The following is a 17,153-nucleotide window of genomic DNA, read 5'->3' as shown; positions in this document are numbered from 1 at the left end:
TACTCTACCGAGGTTTAAGCATTCATCTTCGTGATAGGCAAGCTGAGATAGGTACTATCTGCCCCCAGCAGCTCTCCCAGAGAACTGTTCATTTGCACAGCACCTTGTTGTACTGTCAACAAGCTGTTGGCCACATGTAGTATGGACGGAGACAGCAGAAAAATGTCAAAACCCCTGAGAAAACTCACCATAGAGTCACAGGAAGAGGACCGCTTTATGGGTGCTGAGATAAACCAACATGAGTCTGTAATAAAGACCCTGTATTTACAAAAGGCCATTTCAGGTGAACCAGAAATTCTTCCCAAGGCATTACTCTTTTAGAGGAATCTGAAGAGGGGACAATGGATTTTTTTTTTTTTGTTCCCTTTTTTCCCCTTGAGAAAGGGTCTCATATAGCCCAGGTTAGTTTGAAAGTTACCATATAGCTGAGGCTAGCCTTTAACTTACTTTCCTGCTGCAGACTCCTAACTGCTAGGATTAAAGGCACATACCACCATGCCTGGCATAATAAATTGATTTTTCCAAACCATAATACTCAGCCCTCTGTGGGGGGACTTCGGAGTGCAGAGCCCATGAAAAGGCTTCTCAGGTGTAAGAGGTTATCAGAGTTGCCTTGTTCCCCCAAACATCTTTACCTCCTCAGAATCACCTATGAGGGGTACAGTTCAGAACAGATGAGTAACTCTATGGACTTCGTTCTTTTTAATTCAGGAAAAGAAACAGAGGGAAAAATTGAATGTTTAAATAACTGTAGAAGAAAAAGGATGTGGGTGCTGGGACCTACCTTTTCTAGAATGGTGACTCATGGTTTAAGCAAAACAAAAGGAGGAAAAATAAATTCTTCTTCTCAATACTGTTTGTCGTAATCGCAGTACTTTCCCACTTCTCATCACAGCAGCTTCTTGGGAGAGCGGAGACAGGCAAGAACGGCCACTGGTACAGTGACTGCACGATGATTAGAGCCCTGAGAGGTTCCGCTACAGCCCTTCTCGGTATACTCCCTTTTTCTCTACCCCTGCTTTTGAAACTTGGAAGGAACAAATTCAAGCAAAGTTCTTCATATATTAGTTTTTAGGGGTACTTGCCTCATACCAAACTTTAACACACTCCTTACGTGTGACTGTCCCCCAACCAGGAAGCTGCTTGTTAATGTCAACTCATTAAGAATGGGAAATTATTATGTGGACACTGAAGGGAAGTGTTTTCTGGGGCCTGAGGCATTCACTGAAGCCCTTTCTCCCAAATGAACCTCAACTTTGACCTGGGTCAAGTCATGCAAATAGCTTCCAGTTGTAACCCGATTCTTGACTCACCAGCCCTTTAGGAGCTGGAAAGTAGGTTAGAACAGGCGAGTAAGCATGGTAAAGGGGCGGACAGGAGGAGCCATGCATGGCAGATACCAATCTGCTCCTCCCCAGCAAAGCTCCGAGCCATCTGCAAGGCCTGCAAACAACTGTCAAGCGATCTTGGTTGGATAGCCATCCCTGGCAGCTGGAGGGTAACTAAAGTATGAATCCAAAGCAAATCCAACACCCAAGCAAGAGGCTGCCTGCTCCTCTTTGGGGTGACAATGAAAGAAAAAGATACATGCACAGGGCACTCCTTTCCAGCCTACTGTCCAACCCTGCTGCTCTCGCCTTAGGGCTAAAGACTTGGGCCGCGTGTGTGAGAGCACAAGCAGCGGAGTCCCGGTGGTCTCATTTTGTCTCCAAATCAACAGGTGAGCTGGAGAGGAGACCCAGGACCTAAGGATAGACGCTGAGAAGGTGGTGGGGAACAGGAGTGAGGGCACACGTGAGAGAAGCACCTTGCATGTGACCCGGTGGAGCTTCCTACCCGTTCCTGACACTAATGAGGCCCTAGGGAGGTCAACCCAACTAGGGAGTGAATACAACCCCCTACTAGCTGGTGAGCCACAGAATGCCCTGGAAAGTATCTCGCCGGGACCACATTTCTTTGGCGGGCTTCACTCACCCATCGGGACTAAGCTGGAAATGAGCAGTTCAAGGTGCTCCCTCCCAGACCCAGACCGGCCTCTTAAAAAGCAGAAAAATTCTCATCCAAAGCGGGGTTGGGGGTTGGGGGAGGGGGTCCAGGCCCGCCGCCTCCCAAGGCCATGATTGGTGGAGACGGCGGCGCCGGAAGTTCTCCTTGAGTTGTGTGATTGGCTAAGAAAGAAGCTCCTCCCAACTGCAGCACTGATTGGTTGCTGGGGACGGCGCAGTCTGATTGGTGGGCGGCAACCGGCGCTTGCCAGACCCTGAAGTGACTGGTTCTGAAGGCGCCTGAGGCTGCTCAGTTCCCTCGGTAGACTTCAATCTTGCTGGCCTTGGCCAGCATGTCAATGATGTGGGCTTCGAAGTCGGCATCATGCACGCCTGTCTTCCGGAACTCGCCCGCGTACCGGTTGTTCTCCCAGTAGTGGTGCCAGTTGCCACGGCTGTCGGCCCCGAACCCATACACGTTCACCTGTGAGGAGGATGGCACAGGGATCATTGGGAGTCTAGGACCGCTGTAGGGGACAACCAAGCCTTGCACAAGGACACTGACTCAGAGGGGACTGCTGCCTCTCTGTCTCTTTCTCATTTGTGTTTTGCTTTTCCACAACAGGGTCTCATGAGGCCCGGGTTGGCCTCAAATGATCCTCCTGTCTCAGACTCTCCGTATCTGATTACAGAAGCCACCATGACTCTGCTATAAATTTGTCTTTTTTTTTTTTAAAGATTTATTTATTTTGTGCACATGTGTTCACTGTAGCTGTCTTCAGACACACCAGAAGAAGGTTTTGGATCTGGATCCCATTACAGATGGTTGTGAGCCACCATGTGGTTGCTGGGATTTGAACTCAGGACCTCTGGACGAGCAGTCAGTGCCCTTAACCACTGAGCCATCTCTCCAGCCCTAAATTTGTCTTTTTAATGAAGTAATTTTTGTTAGTAAAATTTAAAAGGCAATAAATTGGGAAATGCAAACATATTGTTTATAGGAATAACAGATATGAAAAAAACCCTAATCCACATGGTTTTTGTCTATAGAAACTGTTTCCCTAGAACCACAGCTAAGGTGGGAAACAGGCCGTTCCCTCTGTCTATGGGTTCTCCTACTTCCTCTCTAGACTGGCACGGAGCCTACCTCATCACACACGTGTAGTGCAAAGAAGAGCACCAGCATTCCTGTGGAGGGGTAGCGGCCATGGTGCTCGGTCCACCTGTCATGGATGTACTTGAAGAAGGCTGGGTTGTAAATCTGGACCTGCAAGGAAAGTAAGAGACACATCAAGGGCTTGGAGGTCTGGAGATTTGGGCCAGGCTCTGACCAGCTTCTGGCAGTTGCTCTGGAATGGTGTACATGGGTTTTCCTAGGTTCCTGTGGTCAGTGCAGGGGTCAGGCATACCAGCAGGTGCAGATTTCCCCACCCCCCACCCAAGACAGGGTTTCTCTGTGTAGCCCTGGCCATCCTGAAACTCACTCTGTAAAGCAGGCTGGCCTCAAACTCAGAGACCCGCCTGCCTCAGCCTCTGCCTCCTGAATGCTGGGATAAAGATGTGCAATACCACCGCCTGGCCCACAGATTTTGATGGTCTTGATACACCTTGATTAAGTCAGCATAACCTCCATGCTGGTGAGGGTCAAAAGACCAGTGGGTAGGGAACTTACCTTCTCTTTGTCCACTCGAAGGAAGGACTTCACTGGAGCATAGGTGCTGCAAGAAGACAGAGACCGTTCAGATGGTTCCCAGATGGCAACACATCTGCTCCTTATGAGCAAATGCTAACACCCTCATGATTTCTACACTGATCTATCCTCACTGCACGTTCACCACGGCAAGGCCTTGCTCAGAAACCTTCAGCAGCTTTCAGGATAGAGCTGGGATATTAAGGTCAAGCCTAGGGACTTCCAATCTCACCCTTTCTTCCCTAAGCTGTTGTCTGGGGAACTCTACATTTGGATTAGCTGATCTCAAACTCACCATGTGTGCTGCCTACTTTTTATATCAACCTGACACGAGCCTGAGAGTAGAGGACCTCAACTGAGAAGACGCCTCCATAAGATCCAGCTGTAAGACATTTTCTTTAAAGATGTATTTATTCTATATAAATACACTTCGCTGTCTTTAGACACACCAGAAGAGGGCATCAGATCCCATTACAGATGGTTGTGAGCCACCATGTGGTTACTGGAGTTTGGACTCAGGGCCTCTGAAGAGCAGTCAGTGCTCTTAACAACCGAGCCATCTCTCCAGCCCAAGGCATTTTCTTAATTAGTGATTGACAGGGGAGGGCCCAGCCCATTGTGGTGAAGCCACCCCTGGGCTGGTGGTTCTGGCTTCTATAAGAAAGCAGGCTGAGCAAGCCATAAGGAGCAAGCTGGTGCTAAACCACCTTCGGCCTTCTTACTACTTAAAAAAAAAAAAAATTTCAGTTTACTTTTAATGTGTATGCCTACAGGTTCGTGCCTAAAATATTCAAGGCCCTAAGTTTGATCCCCAACATCACAAATAAAGTAGAATATGAAGTAGACAAACAAAATATGGTGTGTTCACTACAATGATGGAATGCATTCAGTCTCAGTGGAGGACGGACATTGTGTCGGATGAGCAGTAAGTCACACGGACAGTGGAACACAGGTGGGCAGGAGCAGCTGGAGGTGATGTAATGGGTAATGGACAGTTTCTTTTTGTGATGTGTTTTGGATGAACCTTATTGAACTTCATACATTAGCAAGGGTTAAAATAGTGGTTTTCATATTTAACCACATATAAAAATACAAGGTTAGTCAGAGTAGACCATGAGGATGTTTAGAGCTGGGGATGGGTTATGGTGGCATTACTAGATCAAAGACCTTTAGAACATAAAGGCATTCTAACATTAACTGTCATGTTTACAGCATTGTGGACTCATAAAAAATGTTACTGGTTTGTACATTTTAGAAGTTTTTATTACATTTGTGTATCTGTGTGCTGGGGTACATAAGTGCCATAGCGTGCATGTCAGAGGACAACTTGCAAGAATGGGCTCTTTCCTTCCACCATGTGGGTTCTGGGAGATTGAGAAGCGACATGTTCACACCACTTCTCACTTCCTCAGGCACCAGGCACACATTCACGCATCTAAAATAAATACCTCTCTTGTTTGTTTGTTTCTTAAGATTTAGTAGGTAGGTATAGTGGCATATCCCTGTACCCAAGAATTGTAGAGGTGGAGGCAGGAGAATTACTTCAAAGCCAGCCTTGACCTTGTCTCAAGAAACACACACACACACTTGAGAGATGGCTCAGCGATTAAGAACACTGACTCCTCTTCCTAGAGGTCTTGAGTTCAATTCCCAGCAACCACATGGTGGCTCACAACCATCTGTAATGGGATCTGATGCCCTCTTCTGACATCAAGACAGAGTACTCATATACATAAAATACATACATAAATCTTAAAATAAATCAAAACAAAAAGAGAACAATAATGAATCCTCAGTGAAGGGGATTGCCCAGAGTTCCCAGCTGTGATAGAATTATGATCTCAAAGACAGTGACCAGAGCTGCCTCCTCGAGAGACCAGTCCAAGCTGGGCAATCATGGTTTTGCCACTAGTATACACTGAGCTGCACCAAGTAGGAAGAGACACAGTATGAACTATGCCTTCAATTAAGCCACCATTTTGAGCCCCTACTCCTCACTAATTCAATTAGAGAATATTTTGAACATTGAGAATTTTTTTTGAACAATCCCTCCCAGGGAACTCCTGGGGCCAGTATGCTACTCAGCCAGCAAAGAGGCTCACAATCGGATCTGTCCTGTGGAGAGGGCGCTGGCAATCCACATCAGGTCCAGGGCCTTGAAGGGCACCAGCACAAAGCTCACGTTGGCAGGCAGGTTCTTGGCACTCTCCGGGTACATGAAATGGTGAGTTGTTCGGCTGCCAACATCCTTCTCAAAGCCTACAGTCGGTGCCTGATTCATCCTAGAGAGAGAGAGAGAAAGAGACAGAGAGAGGGAGGTATGAGAACGGACAGGCATGGAAAGTGCTGTATTGGTTTTAGAGGATAATTTGGCACTCATCAAAAATAAAAAAGGAAGCTGGACACGATGGCTAATGCCCATGGTTCTGGCATTCAAGAAGCTGAGGCAGGAGGATTGCCACATATTTGAGGCCATCCTGAGCTACAGAGTGACACCTGTCTCAAAATAAAATGTACAAAATGATGTACACTTTGACTTAGCAATGGTTGCTTAAGTAAAGATAAAAACTATTCCATTAATCAAGGAACTAGGGGGGTACAAGGTGTGTGTTCATCCACCGAGTACCATTTAGGTACCGGAATGGAGTAAATCTTACATGTTGTAACAAACCCAACCCTATTCAGCGGAACATCCTAAGGGTGGAAAGTACCCCGATTCCTTTTTGAGACAGGATCTCATACACTGGCCTCACATTTGCTGTGTACTAAAGTTGGCCTTGAACTCCTGGCCTCCTGCTTTCACCTCCCAAGTGCTGGGATTACAGAGATGTACTCCCCACTTCCCATTTTGGTAAACATATTACATCACAGGCTCCAAGCACCAGCCTGTTGGTCTCATTTCCTGCTGTTTGCAAAGACATTTCTGTCCCCTGAGGACGGAGTACCTTATGGCAGCATTTCTACCACACTAGGGTGACCGGAAGCTCTGCTCCTTCCCTATGCCACAGAGACCCTGGAGGGAGGAACAGTTTCCATGTGCCTCCCTAGCTTTCAGGCCAGTTCTATGAAACTGTACAAACTTCCCCCATCAGAGTGGCTGGCACCACTCTCTGGGTGGGGTGTAGACTTCCTCTGCCACTGAACACCTCTGCTGTTTTTCTCCTGCTCCACTTCCAATAGCAGAAATGTCAGAGAGGCAGGGAAGCGTCTCAGGTGCCTGTGGATGGAAAAGGCACGAAGGACAGGGAAGAACTTGCTGGGCGGATGCTGGGAGCCAGATTTATGCTTACGAGGATCTGAGAAGCAAACTTTATCTTTTGTTGTTGTTGTTTGTTTGTTTGTTTTCAAGATAGGGCTACTCTGTGTAGCCCTGGCTGTCCCAGAACTCTCTCTGTAGACCGGGCTGTCCTCTAACTCAGATCTGCCTGCCTCTGTCTCCTGAGTGCTGGGATTAAAAGTGTGTGCTACCACAGCCCGATACCAGAGACTAAAGATCAAAGACTATGACTATTCAGTTTCAGGGAAAATGTTTGAAAGAAGACTGTCTGGGAGGAGGGACAGGCAGCTGTGAAGAAAGAGGAAAAAGAGAAGTCAATGGTAGGTGACTACAATCAAAACTATATACTCATATGAAAATATTGTAACGAAACCCATTATTGTGTGTAATGGGGGAAGAGAAAGACCATGGTTACCCAGGCTGCTCCTACAAGACCAGTGCCAGCTCTCTCCACTGATTAGCCAGGCTACTCAGAGTCAAGTGTTCTGTCAGCTTCCTTCAATCCTCTTCTACCCACTTCAGGCCCCAGACAGCAGGGATCTGGAAATGAAGGCCCAAAATAAAGTCCAAAAGGGAGGTACGTGGCATTCTTTTGGAGACTCTGACTCATTCTAGATAAGTCCTGGAAAGGGGCCAGAAGATGACAGATCTCTGGGACATGGGGCCAAGCATTCCAGAAACCAATCTGCTCCCAGCTGCCCTCAGCAGCCAAAGAAAGGTTGGGCAGGGTGGATCCCATTTTACTTGGGGCCCAGGGTCTGGCTGCCTCATCCCTTTCCTCATGCTTCCACCATGCCTTCTGTCACCTGACAATGCCAGGAGCTGGATGTCTCTATCTGCAACCTAGAAGAGGCAAGAAACGCTCAACTCCAGTTGGGGTCATCAGATGAGAGATCAAAGAATTTACAGGAGACAGCTCGAGGTGAGAGGACAAAGCTGTATTCCACTGCTCTCCCTGACTCTGGGTTGAACGGCTTCCTTTCTGGTTCCAAATCAAGAGAGATCTGCAAACAGCTACCAATGCTGCCACCTGGCTCTTTCTGTAGACCACAGACAGCCAGCTACCATCTGGGTCACCCTTTCTACAAAGCAGTTCTAGGGACCATTCCAAACACTGTGTCTTGATCCTGTGGGTGTGTGTGCAGATAGGATGCCCACAGGTCAGAAGAAATCTCAGCTTTTGGGCTGCAGGCTTTGACCCCTAAGGTTTCCCAGTCATCACTGAGGAACCTAACAATAGAGTTAGCCAGAGAAGCAGCTACCCGGGTATCCGAGTTTCCTTGGACTTTCGAAGTGCCCCAGCACTGAAGGGAAGCAATGGAAGCCTCGACCCCTAATCCTGGCCACCTCCTCTCAGTACACATTGTTCTTGGCACCAGCTTCCAGCTTCCTTCCTTTAAAGTGCCAGGAACTGGAGGATGAGGGTAATTCAGGTGGTTCTGGAGTTCTGGGTGGAACTCAGTATCCTATTTCCACATCCATCACCATTTCTCCTTTTGAAGATCTTACAAAAAAAAAATTATGGAAAGCCTCGAGAGATAAATTGCTGTGTTGGTGTTGCTATGGAGACAGCAACGGTTTCTACGACAAAGGCCTTCTGCCTCTTGGGAAATCTGGTCTTTCTGCAATGCCCATCCTAGGGGATGTTTAGCAAAGACCTTGCATTTTCAGTATTTTATCTACTCATTCATTTGTGAGTGAGTGTGCATGTGTGTGTGTGTGTGTGTGTGTGTGTGTGTGTGTGTGTGTGTGTACGTGCACATGCGCATTGACAGTGGGAGTCTTCTCTCAATTCCCCTTTATTTCTTTGTGTGTGCTTGTTTGTGTGTTAGTGCCCATATACCATGACGCATGTGTGGAGGTCAGAAGACAGAGTCTGAGGTGTCAGTCTTCACCTTTCTACCTGAGATAGCATCTCTTTGCTGCTGTGCTGGCTAGGGAAATGGGTGCTCAAACTTCTGGAGATCGTCCTGTCTCTGCCTCTTGGCTCCCTGTAGGGGAACACTGGAACCCAACAAGTCTGTGCTACAGCATTTGGCTTTTAAATGGACTCTGAGATTCCAAACTCGGGTTGTGAGGGTTGCTCAACAAGTGCACTTATCTGCCAAGCCACCTCCCCAAACCCCACCCTATTATTTAAGACAGGTTTTCTCCCTGGATGAGGACTTACAATCTTGGCTAGACTCGCTGACCAGCAAGCCTCAGGATCTACCAATCTCCATACCACCAGCACCGGGATCAAGGTGCATGCCACAACACCCAGCTCTTACAGGGATGCTCTACACCTGCTCTGGCTCTCCTTAACCCCATGGGTGCTCTATACCTGCTCTGGTTCTCCCTAACCCCATGGGTGCACTATACCTGCTCTGGTTCTCCCTAACCCTCTTGACTTATATTTGAGACAAGGAGGGCCTTGTGTATCCCAGGTTGGCTTTGAACTTACCAGGAAGCTGAAGATGAGTTTGAACTTCTTATCCTCTGAGCTCTATACAGGTGTGTGCTGCAATGCTGGGCATCAAACCCAGAACCCTGGCATCCCAGACGAGCACTGTACTGACCAACCGACCAACCGACCAACCAACCGTACAACAGCCTCAGCATGGGGTTTGCATTTTTTTGTTTTTGTTTTTGAGACAAGGTATCACTATGTAGCTATGGCTGATTTCCAACTCAGACCCTGGGTGTCTTGGAATGCCTTTGTAGACCAGGCTGGCCTCGAACTTACAGAGATCCACTTGCCTCTGCCTCCCAAGCACTGGGATTAAAGGCATGCACCCTCATGCCCTGCTTTGAGATGTTTTTTTAAGCCAGAAGCCTACTATGGTATTCCAGTTGGCCCTGGACTTGGGGTGTTTCAGCCTCAGCTTGCAGCAACTAAGACGCATCAATGTGTGCTACCACACCCATCCCACTGTTCGAAAAAGAAGATAAGCACTTCAGTGTACCCCAAGAACACGAGAATGGACAGTAACAGGAACACCTCCAGACACCAGGGGGTGGATCTCTTGAGTTCAAAGCCAGCCTGTTCTACAGAGTGAGTTCCAGGACAGCCAAGGCTACACAGAGAAACCCTGCCTTTGAAAAAAAAAAAAACAGAAATACTTTCTGCCAGTAACATAGTCTTTTTAAAAAATATTTATTATTATTTTAAATTATATTAAATTATATATACACATCATACATAATGATATATATGTATACCTATGCTATATATGTGTATATATACAAACACACAAACACACACACACACACACACACACACACACACACACACGGCTGTAGGTATGAGCATGTGAATACAGATGACCATGGAAGCCAGAAGTGTAAGATTTCCCTGGTGCTGGACTTACTGGCAGTTGTGAGTCATGTGACTGTTATCTAAGGTTCTTCTAACACCAAACAGAGAGGTAGGAATATGCCAGTGATCCTGGTGTGTGCAGTGTTCAGGACTGACCCCAGGGTCTTGTGCACGCCAGGCAACTTTTAAAAAGGACTTACTTTTTGTTGGGCAGTGGTGGCACACTCCTTAATCTGCGAGGCAGAGGCAGGCAAATCTCTGAGTTTGAAGCCAGCCTAGTCTACAGAGTATGTTCCAGAAGACCCAGGGCTACAGAGAGGAAAATATTTTATTATTTATTATTATTTTTTTGGTTCTTTTTTTCGGAGCTGGGGACCGAACCCAGGGCCTTGCACTTCCTAGGTAAGCGCTCTACCACTGAGCTAAATCCCCAGCCCCAATAATTTATTTTATATGTATAAATGTTATGCCTGCATGTATGTATATGTAACAACTGTGTCAGAAGAGAGTATTAGACCCTCTGGAGTCAGAGTCAGATGACTTTCAGCTGCCATGTGGGTACTGGGGATTGGATTCCAGTCCTCTGCAAGGACAGCAAGTGCTCTTAACCCCCAGACACCTCTCCAGCTCCCAAAATGTATTTTGAACACACATAAAACACCCAATTCAAAAACCTGGTCAGAGAGACCAAGACTGGAGCCTCTGGGTGCTGGCATTTCCTTAGGGCATGGGCAACTGGTACTTTTACCTGAACAGGAAAGTTCAAAGAAGGCTGGCAAGATGGTTTAGTGGAGAAAAGAGCTTGCCACCAAACCTGAAAATCTGAGTTTAGTTCGCAGGATCCATGTGGTGAAAGGGCTCCTATAAGCTGCCCTCCATATCCTGAAGACTCAATAATGTTAAAAACAAAACAAAACAAAACAAACACAAACAAACAAAAACCAGAGAGACAAGGAGGCTTTACAGACTGTCTTCCCTGTCCCCCTGCCTGGGTCCCTGAGAGCTCACCTCATGATAAAGTTGTGGCTGTCCACTTCTTGCCCATAGCCAGAGCCCCGAAGGTTGCCTGAGTTCCCGACCACAGCACAGCGCCGGCACTGCTGGGGGTCCCGGAAGCGGTAGGGGTTCTCACCGGGCACGATCTGGAAGAGCTTCTCCAACACTTCATTGGTGTTGTGTGACTTGAATTGGGGTTGCAGCATCTGAGCAGGGGAGAGGGCAGTGAGGATGGAAAAACTCTCACCCCTCAAACTTCCCCTCAGCCAGAGGCATACAGACCTCCATGCACAGGGCTGTCTGGGAATCCCTTTCCTGAGCACTGGGGGACTTCTCTCTTCACAGTAGCAAAGTCTTGACTCTCAGTCAGTCTCACTATAGAGAGACCAGTGGCCAGTCATGAGCTGCCCCTCCAATGCTCCAGAGAGGCTTGAGGTGAGGGTGGGGCTGTCTGAGTGCTATCTGAGGCACTTTGGAGGGGCTTACGGTCCTGGGCCATAAGGCAGAGGAATCTTTAGGAATCTTTTCGATCTGTCTCCAGGGGACTTGTCTATAACCACTCTGAACCTCTGGGAGGTGCAGAGAGTTCTTACACAGCCCTGTGGCTGGAATAAAACTGGTTCCCTCCTCATCAAAAGCCAGAATCCAAACTGCTAACAATCAACAAAGACTCCAAGTCGATGAGGTTAGCCTTAAACTCCTGGTCCTTCTGTTCCTCTACCCGCTAAGTACTGTGTTTTGTTAGAGACAGGGCTTCCTCCTATAGCCCAGGCTGGTTTTGAGATTGCTAAGTAACACTGGCTGGCCCTGAACACAGTGTTCCTCTCGACTCAGCCTCCTCAGTGCTGGGATTACAGAAGCAGACCAGCATACCCTGCCACAGTGCAAATGCTCAGTGGGGCCAGGCCAGTGACACACAGGAACAAAGGAGGTGGGGTGCACAGCAAACAAAAGGTCATATGCCTACCAAAAAAAAAAAACAACAAAAAAAAGGAAATCCATGGGCCACTGAGATGTCTCAGGTGAAGGCACTCGATGCCACGCCTAATGACCAACATCCAAATCATAGGACCCATACAGTTGAAGGAGAGAACTGACTCTGACCTGCACACATATGACGTGACATGCACATACTACACACACACACACACACACACACACACACACATGGTGGGGGGAGAACACATTTTAAAAATATTTAAAAGAAAAACCAGCCAACTGTTGCCACATAGGAAAATTTCCAGGAGGAACTAAAAATATAGATTTCACACGAAATCCTCTGAATGTTAAATATTGGTAATATAAAAGCAGTGGGCTGGATTTTGTTCCCTGAGATAGGGTCATCAACTAACCCTTTGAAATACTTCAAAACTAACACTTTGAAATGCCACAGACAAAAAGAAGCAGGCCAGCCTGCTCTACAGAGCAAACTCCAGGACAGCCAGGACGACACGGAAAAACAAAACGGAATAAAACTAAACAAATACCACGAGCCTTCAGGAGGCTGAGGCCAGAGGATCCTAAGCCTGAAGGCACTGGCCGGGAAAACATAATGAAACCCTGTCTCAAAGAAACAGCAATGTCAGGTATGGGGGCGCATGCTTCTGCACCTAGGGGGCACAGACAGGCAGAGATCTCTTGAGAGTTCAAAGCTAGTTCCAGGCCAGTCAGGGTTAGATGAGACCCTGCCTCCAGACAAAAACTAAACCAAGCCAAACGTAATGGTATATACCTTCACCCCAACACTCGAGATTCTGAGGAGTCAGGCCAAGTGGATGTCTCCCCCCCCAAAAAAAGAGCAGGGCAGTGACCCCTGTGCTTGAGAGGCAGAGGCAGAGTAAGCTCTGAGTTCAAGGCCAGCATGGTCTAGAGTGAGTACCAGGACAGCCAGGGCTACCCAGAGCAATCCTGTCTCAAAAACAAGCAAGCAAAGAAAAGCTGTGGAGAAAGCTGTGGAGCAAGCAAGAGCAGAGAGCAGCGGCTCTGGGAAGGAGCACTTGCCTCGTACACCCCAAGCCCTGGCCGTAACACTCAGCCTTAACGACATTGCTGTAGACTAAGGCACAGCCCCCTGTGTTTGTCTGTGGACAAGCAGGAGCTGCTCAGGGAACCAGAGACCTTTTAGAGCAGAAGTTTGCCTCTGAGACAAGAATTCTCAACTTTGTGGCAAAAGTGGGTGGCTGTGGGGAACAGGAAGATGTGTGGGTTGAGGAACATAGTGCCTAGACAGACTCTGAGGTGCATCCCTGAGACCAGAGGCCTGCCTTGTCTCCGGGGGATGAGGCCATGGCGGAGACTGTAACACCAGGCAGATACTGGGCACTTTCTGAACCTTGATTTTCTCCATAAAACAAAGTTGTATCTGAAAGTGACATGTAGGACTCTGCTAAGGTCCTGTGGACCTCCTCTGGACCTGTGCTCCATAGATGCTGGTCTTGGAGGACTCTAATATTTAATCTGGGCCAATAAACCGGTTCTGGTCTTGATAAATGTGTACATCCTCACATCCACGAAGAACGAGAGGAGAGGCATCTTACTCCTATACTGGTGGGAGGAACGGGGACCAGGAACTGCCTCTCCATGCCAGGGAAAGCAGGCAGCCTGCGGGCTCCATTCTTGGCCCAGGAGACAACCAGATGGCCCTGCAGAACCTAGGAAGTGATGCTCCAGTGATGACGGGGGCAGGGTGGAGGACAAGGAAAGCAAAAAGGTCTTGGGACCTAGGAAACCAGGGATGGACCTGCTACAGGCCCCTCTGAGGCTCCGGTGTTCCACCTCCCTTAGTGGCTGAGGCTTACAATGCTCTCTCCCAAGCCAGAGCAATCTTTTCCAGCTGAGCCAACATTTATCAATTAGGATGTTCAGTCTTAAAAATCTATTAAGTCGGGGCTGGGGATTTAGCTCAGTGGTAGAGCGCTTACCTAGGAAGCGCAAGGCCCTGGGTTCGGTCCCCAGCTCCGAAAAAAAGAACCAAAAAAAAAAAAAAATCTATTAAGTCTGGGGATAGACCACCAGTAAGTTCCTATCATATAAGCACGGGGGACCTGAGTTCAGATCCCCAGCACCTGTGGGAAAGCCAGATGGGGGAGCATGTTTCTGTAACTTCGTGCCAGTGGTATGCAGACAGACGTCTGGGATCTCGCAGGCTGGCCAGCTTAGTCAAATAGCCAAATCACCAAGCTGTAGATTCTTGAGACTCTATTCCAAACATTAAGGTGGGACGGCCAGTGCGGTGGCACATGCCTTTAGTCCCAGCACTCGGAAGGCAGAGGCAGGTGGATCTCAGGTGGACCAGCCTGTTCTACAGAGTGAATTCCAGGACAGTTAGAGCTACACAGTGAGACTCTGTCTCCTAAAAACTAAAGGAAACAACAAAAAGACCCATGACCACCACAAAAATAAGGTGGACAGTGATTAAGTCAATACTTTACAGCATCTGGCTTCCACAGGCATAATTCTGCATGTATGCACACACACATAAAACCTGCACAGCACATACAGGGGCTGGAGAGATGGTTCAGCCCGGGAGAGCATTGGCTGCTCTCCTGAGGTCTTGGGTTCAATTCTTAACACCCATATGGTGGCTCACAATTGTCTGCAACTCCAGTTCCAGGGGATCCAAAGCTCTCTTCAGTCCTCTGAGGGCAGAGAAATACACACACGAAGAACATCCATTCACATACTAAAACAAAAATGTATATATACGGGATTGGGGATTTAGCTCAGTGGTAGAGCGCTTGCCTAGCAAGCGCAAGGCCTTGGGTTCGATCCCCAGCTCCGAAAAAAAAAAAAAGAAAAAAATGTATATATACTGTGCACACAGATCCAGGCTCCTGGCAGGCAAGAAGACCAGGAAGGAATGGTGCTCACAGCACAAGCCTGGAAACCTAAGCACGCACGCGCACACACACATGCAGACACACACACACGCACACACGCACGCACGCACGCACACCCCAAATAATATTAAGAATTTTGGAAAAATAAGGTAGGTGCTGGAGGGAGAAGCCTGAGGCACTTGCCAGCAGGGCAGCATTTGCTGCAATTGTGGGGTGGCTTCCTGCCACCTAAAAGCACGGCCTCCCGGTCCCCACTCACACTGCTCTGGCCTTCTGTGCTGCCCACCTGAGCCCAGAGCATTTTGGGGGCAGGGTTGCTACATTGGACCCCTACAAGCACCACAAATAGTAATTTCTCTCCTTCCAGGTCAAAACTTATCCTGCCTATCAGCAATCTGTGATCCAGGGATACGGCTCAGATCAGATGGGCTTCCTGCTTTGTCAGGGTGCTGGGAGCCATAAGATGACAGACAGCCTAAATCCAAAAAGGGGGACTGGTCACAGCAGCTCCAAAATAAAGGGGACCCATTCCGGAAAGCAGTCAACAAAAGGAAATGGAGGGGGGGCTTCAGTTCTTACCATCCACCACCGCTGGACATCCGGGGTGAGGTTCATGTTATCTCTCGTCCAGACAGGTGAGATGTTACTGTCAAAGTGGCTGTCAAACCACTCAGAGGTGCCGGCATCACCCATGCAGCGACTGCAGGTACAACTTTTCCCCGAAAGCCCCTCCTTGACAAGGCGCTGTTGCCCAGTATAGCCCGGTACCAGCTTCACTCGGTGTGTTCCGCCCAGAGTCCCCGAGTCCAGGTAGGGCAAGGTAGCCATGCTGTGGTGTGAGTACGTGAAGAGCAGAGACATAATGAACACCAGCAGGAAGGCCATAGAGAGGAACCACACTCGAAGGGAGCACTTCATTGTGCTGGCCACGGGGCGGCTGTCACCGTGGCCAATCCTTTCCCAGCCCACTGTGGGGCCAGCCACGGTGCAGTCTGCTGGTTTGGGCAGCACGTGGAAAGGGCATAGGGGCACGAGGTGTGGCAGGGGACTCTTGCCACACCTTCCCTCGACAAAAGGAGAAAGCAGGAATGGCCTCCCTCCCTCCCCCCGGTCCCTGAGCCACTAGAGCCTCTGCTCAGAACTTCATCGGGTCTCTCAGTCACTAGCTGGGCCACAAAGGTTCTGCGCCTTCTGCCGCCCCGTCAAGGCAGAGGTCAGTCCATCCCAGCCCTCTAGTCCCTTGTGAGTGCTGGCTGCCAGCTCCGGGGACCCCCCTCTTTGGTGGCTTGAAAAGGTCCAGTCTGGAGCAGTCTGGGTCCTTGTGGCTCATGAGCAGACACTAAGGCAGCCCCTCCTCCCCTGCAGTGGGGAATCCCTGGAACCCTGATTACAGCAGAGAACACACGGGCTTTAGGAGGCCTGCATCCCATGCACGAGTCCTCATCACACTTGCAGGCCGTCCTGGCCCAACTCCTTGGCCAGGGGAAAAGAGAATGACTGAAGGCCAGAAAAAAACCCAATAATCTCAGTGATCTCCGCTGGCGTCAGGGTTGCAGAAACCAAGACTTTCTCCATAGCGTCTGGACTGCTGCTTCTCATCAGAGGTGCTGGTCCTTTCTCCTGGAGATCGAGCCTCCTGCTGCAGGGGCACAGTCGATCACAAACGCCTACTCGTCCGTCCGTGCATCCTGTGGGGTCCTCTGGAGCTGGGGACAGCTGCTGCTTAGCAAGATGCCAGACACTACGCCATGTGGGTGGGCAGAGCTGGTGCGGGGCTCCTCATTAGGACTCCAGACTCCTTCCTGGGACCGTTGGCCCTGGCAGGGCAGCTTCTGCCCACCCCTGCTTCTGGGGTGAGGCTGTCCTGTCCTTGGCTCCTCCCAGCAGTGATCCCCTGGCAGGCTTTTCCACACCTGTCAGGCGCCAGGCTGCCACAGCATGACCCTGAAATTCAGAGAGGAAAAAGGAATATGCAGCTAGACAGTAGAACCTGAACACACACACACACACACATACTCACTCTGTCTCTCTCTGTCTCTCTCTCTCTCTCTCTCTCTCTCTCTGTCTC

At 48.9% G+C, this 17,153-nt stretch overlaps 1 protein-coding gene across 5 annotated transcripts in view; it reads right to left on the bottom strand.

Annotated features, from left to right (window-relative positions):
• Window positions 1-195: 195 nt before the first annotated feature.
• Window positions 196-17,153, bottom strand: part of St3gal2 (ST3 beta-galactoside alpha-2,3-sialyltransferase 2) — a 49,878-nt gene continuing 32,920 nt past the window's right edge. For 4 of the 5 annotated variants that reach the window (XM_087595101.1, XM_087595102.1, XM_087595099.1 and 1 more), the window contains 6 exons: window positions 15,665-17,029; window positions 11,259-11,452; window positions 5,778-5,957; window positions 3,658-3,703; window positions 3,133-3,252; window positions 196-2,469 (listed from right to left, as the gene is read on the bottom strand). In XM_087595101.1, coding sequence (XP_087451227.1) covers window positions 2,296-2,469; window positions 3,133-3,252; window positions 3,658-3,703; window positions 5,778-5,957; window positions 11,259-11,452; window positions 15,665-16,003 — 1,053 coding nt within the window. In that variant the 5' untranslated portion in view covers window positions 16,004-17,029 and the 3' untranslated portion in view covers window positions 196-2,295. 5 annotated transcript variants of the gene reach the window in all.

Source organism: Rattus norvegicus, chromosome 19, assembly GCF_021556685.1.
Source record: "Rattus norvegicus strain SHRSP/BbbUtx chromosome 19, alternate assembly SHRSP_T2T, whole genome shotgun sequence".
Lineage (NCBI taxonomy): Eukaryota > Metazoa > Chordata > Mammalia > Rodentia > Muridae > Rattus > Rattus norvegicus.
The sequence above is the reverse complement of the archived record's forward strand: the minus strand, read 5'-3'. Positions and strand labels throughout refer to the sequence as shown.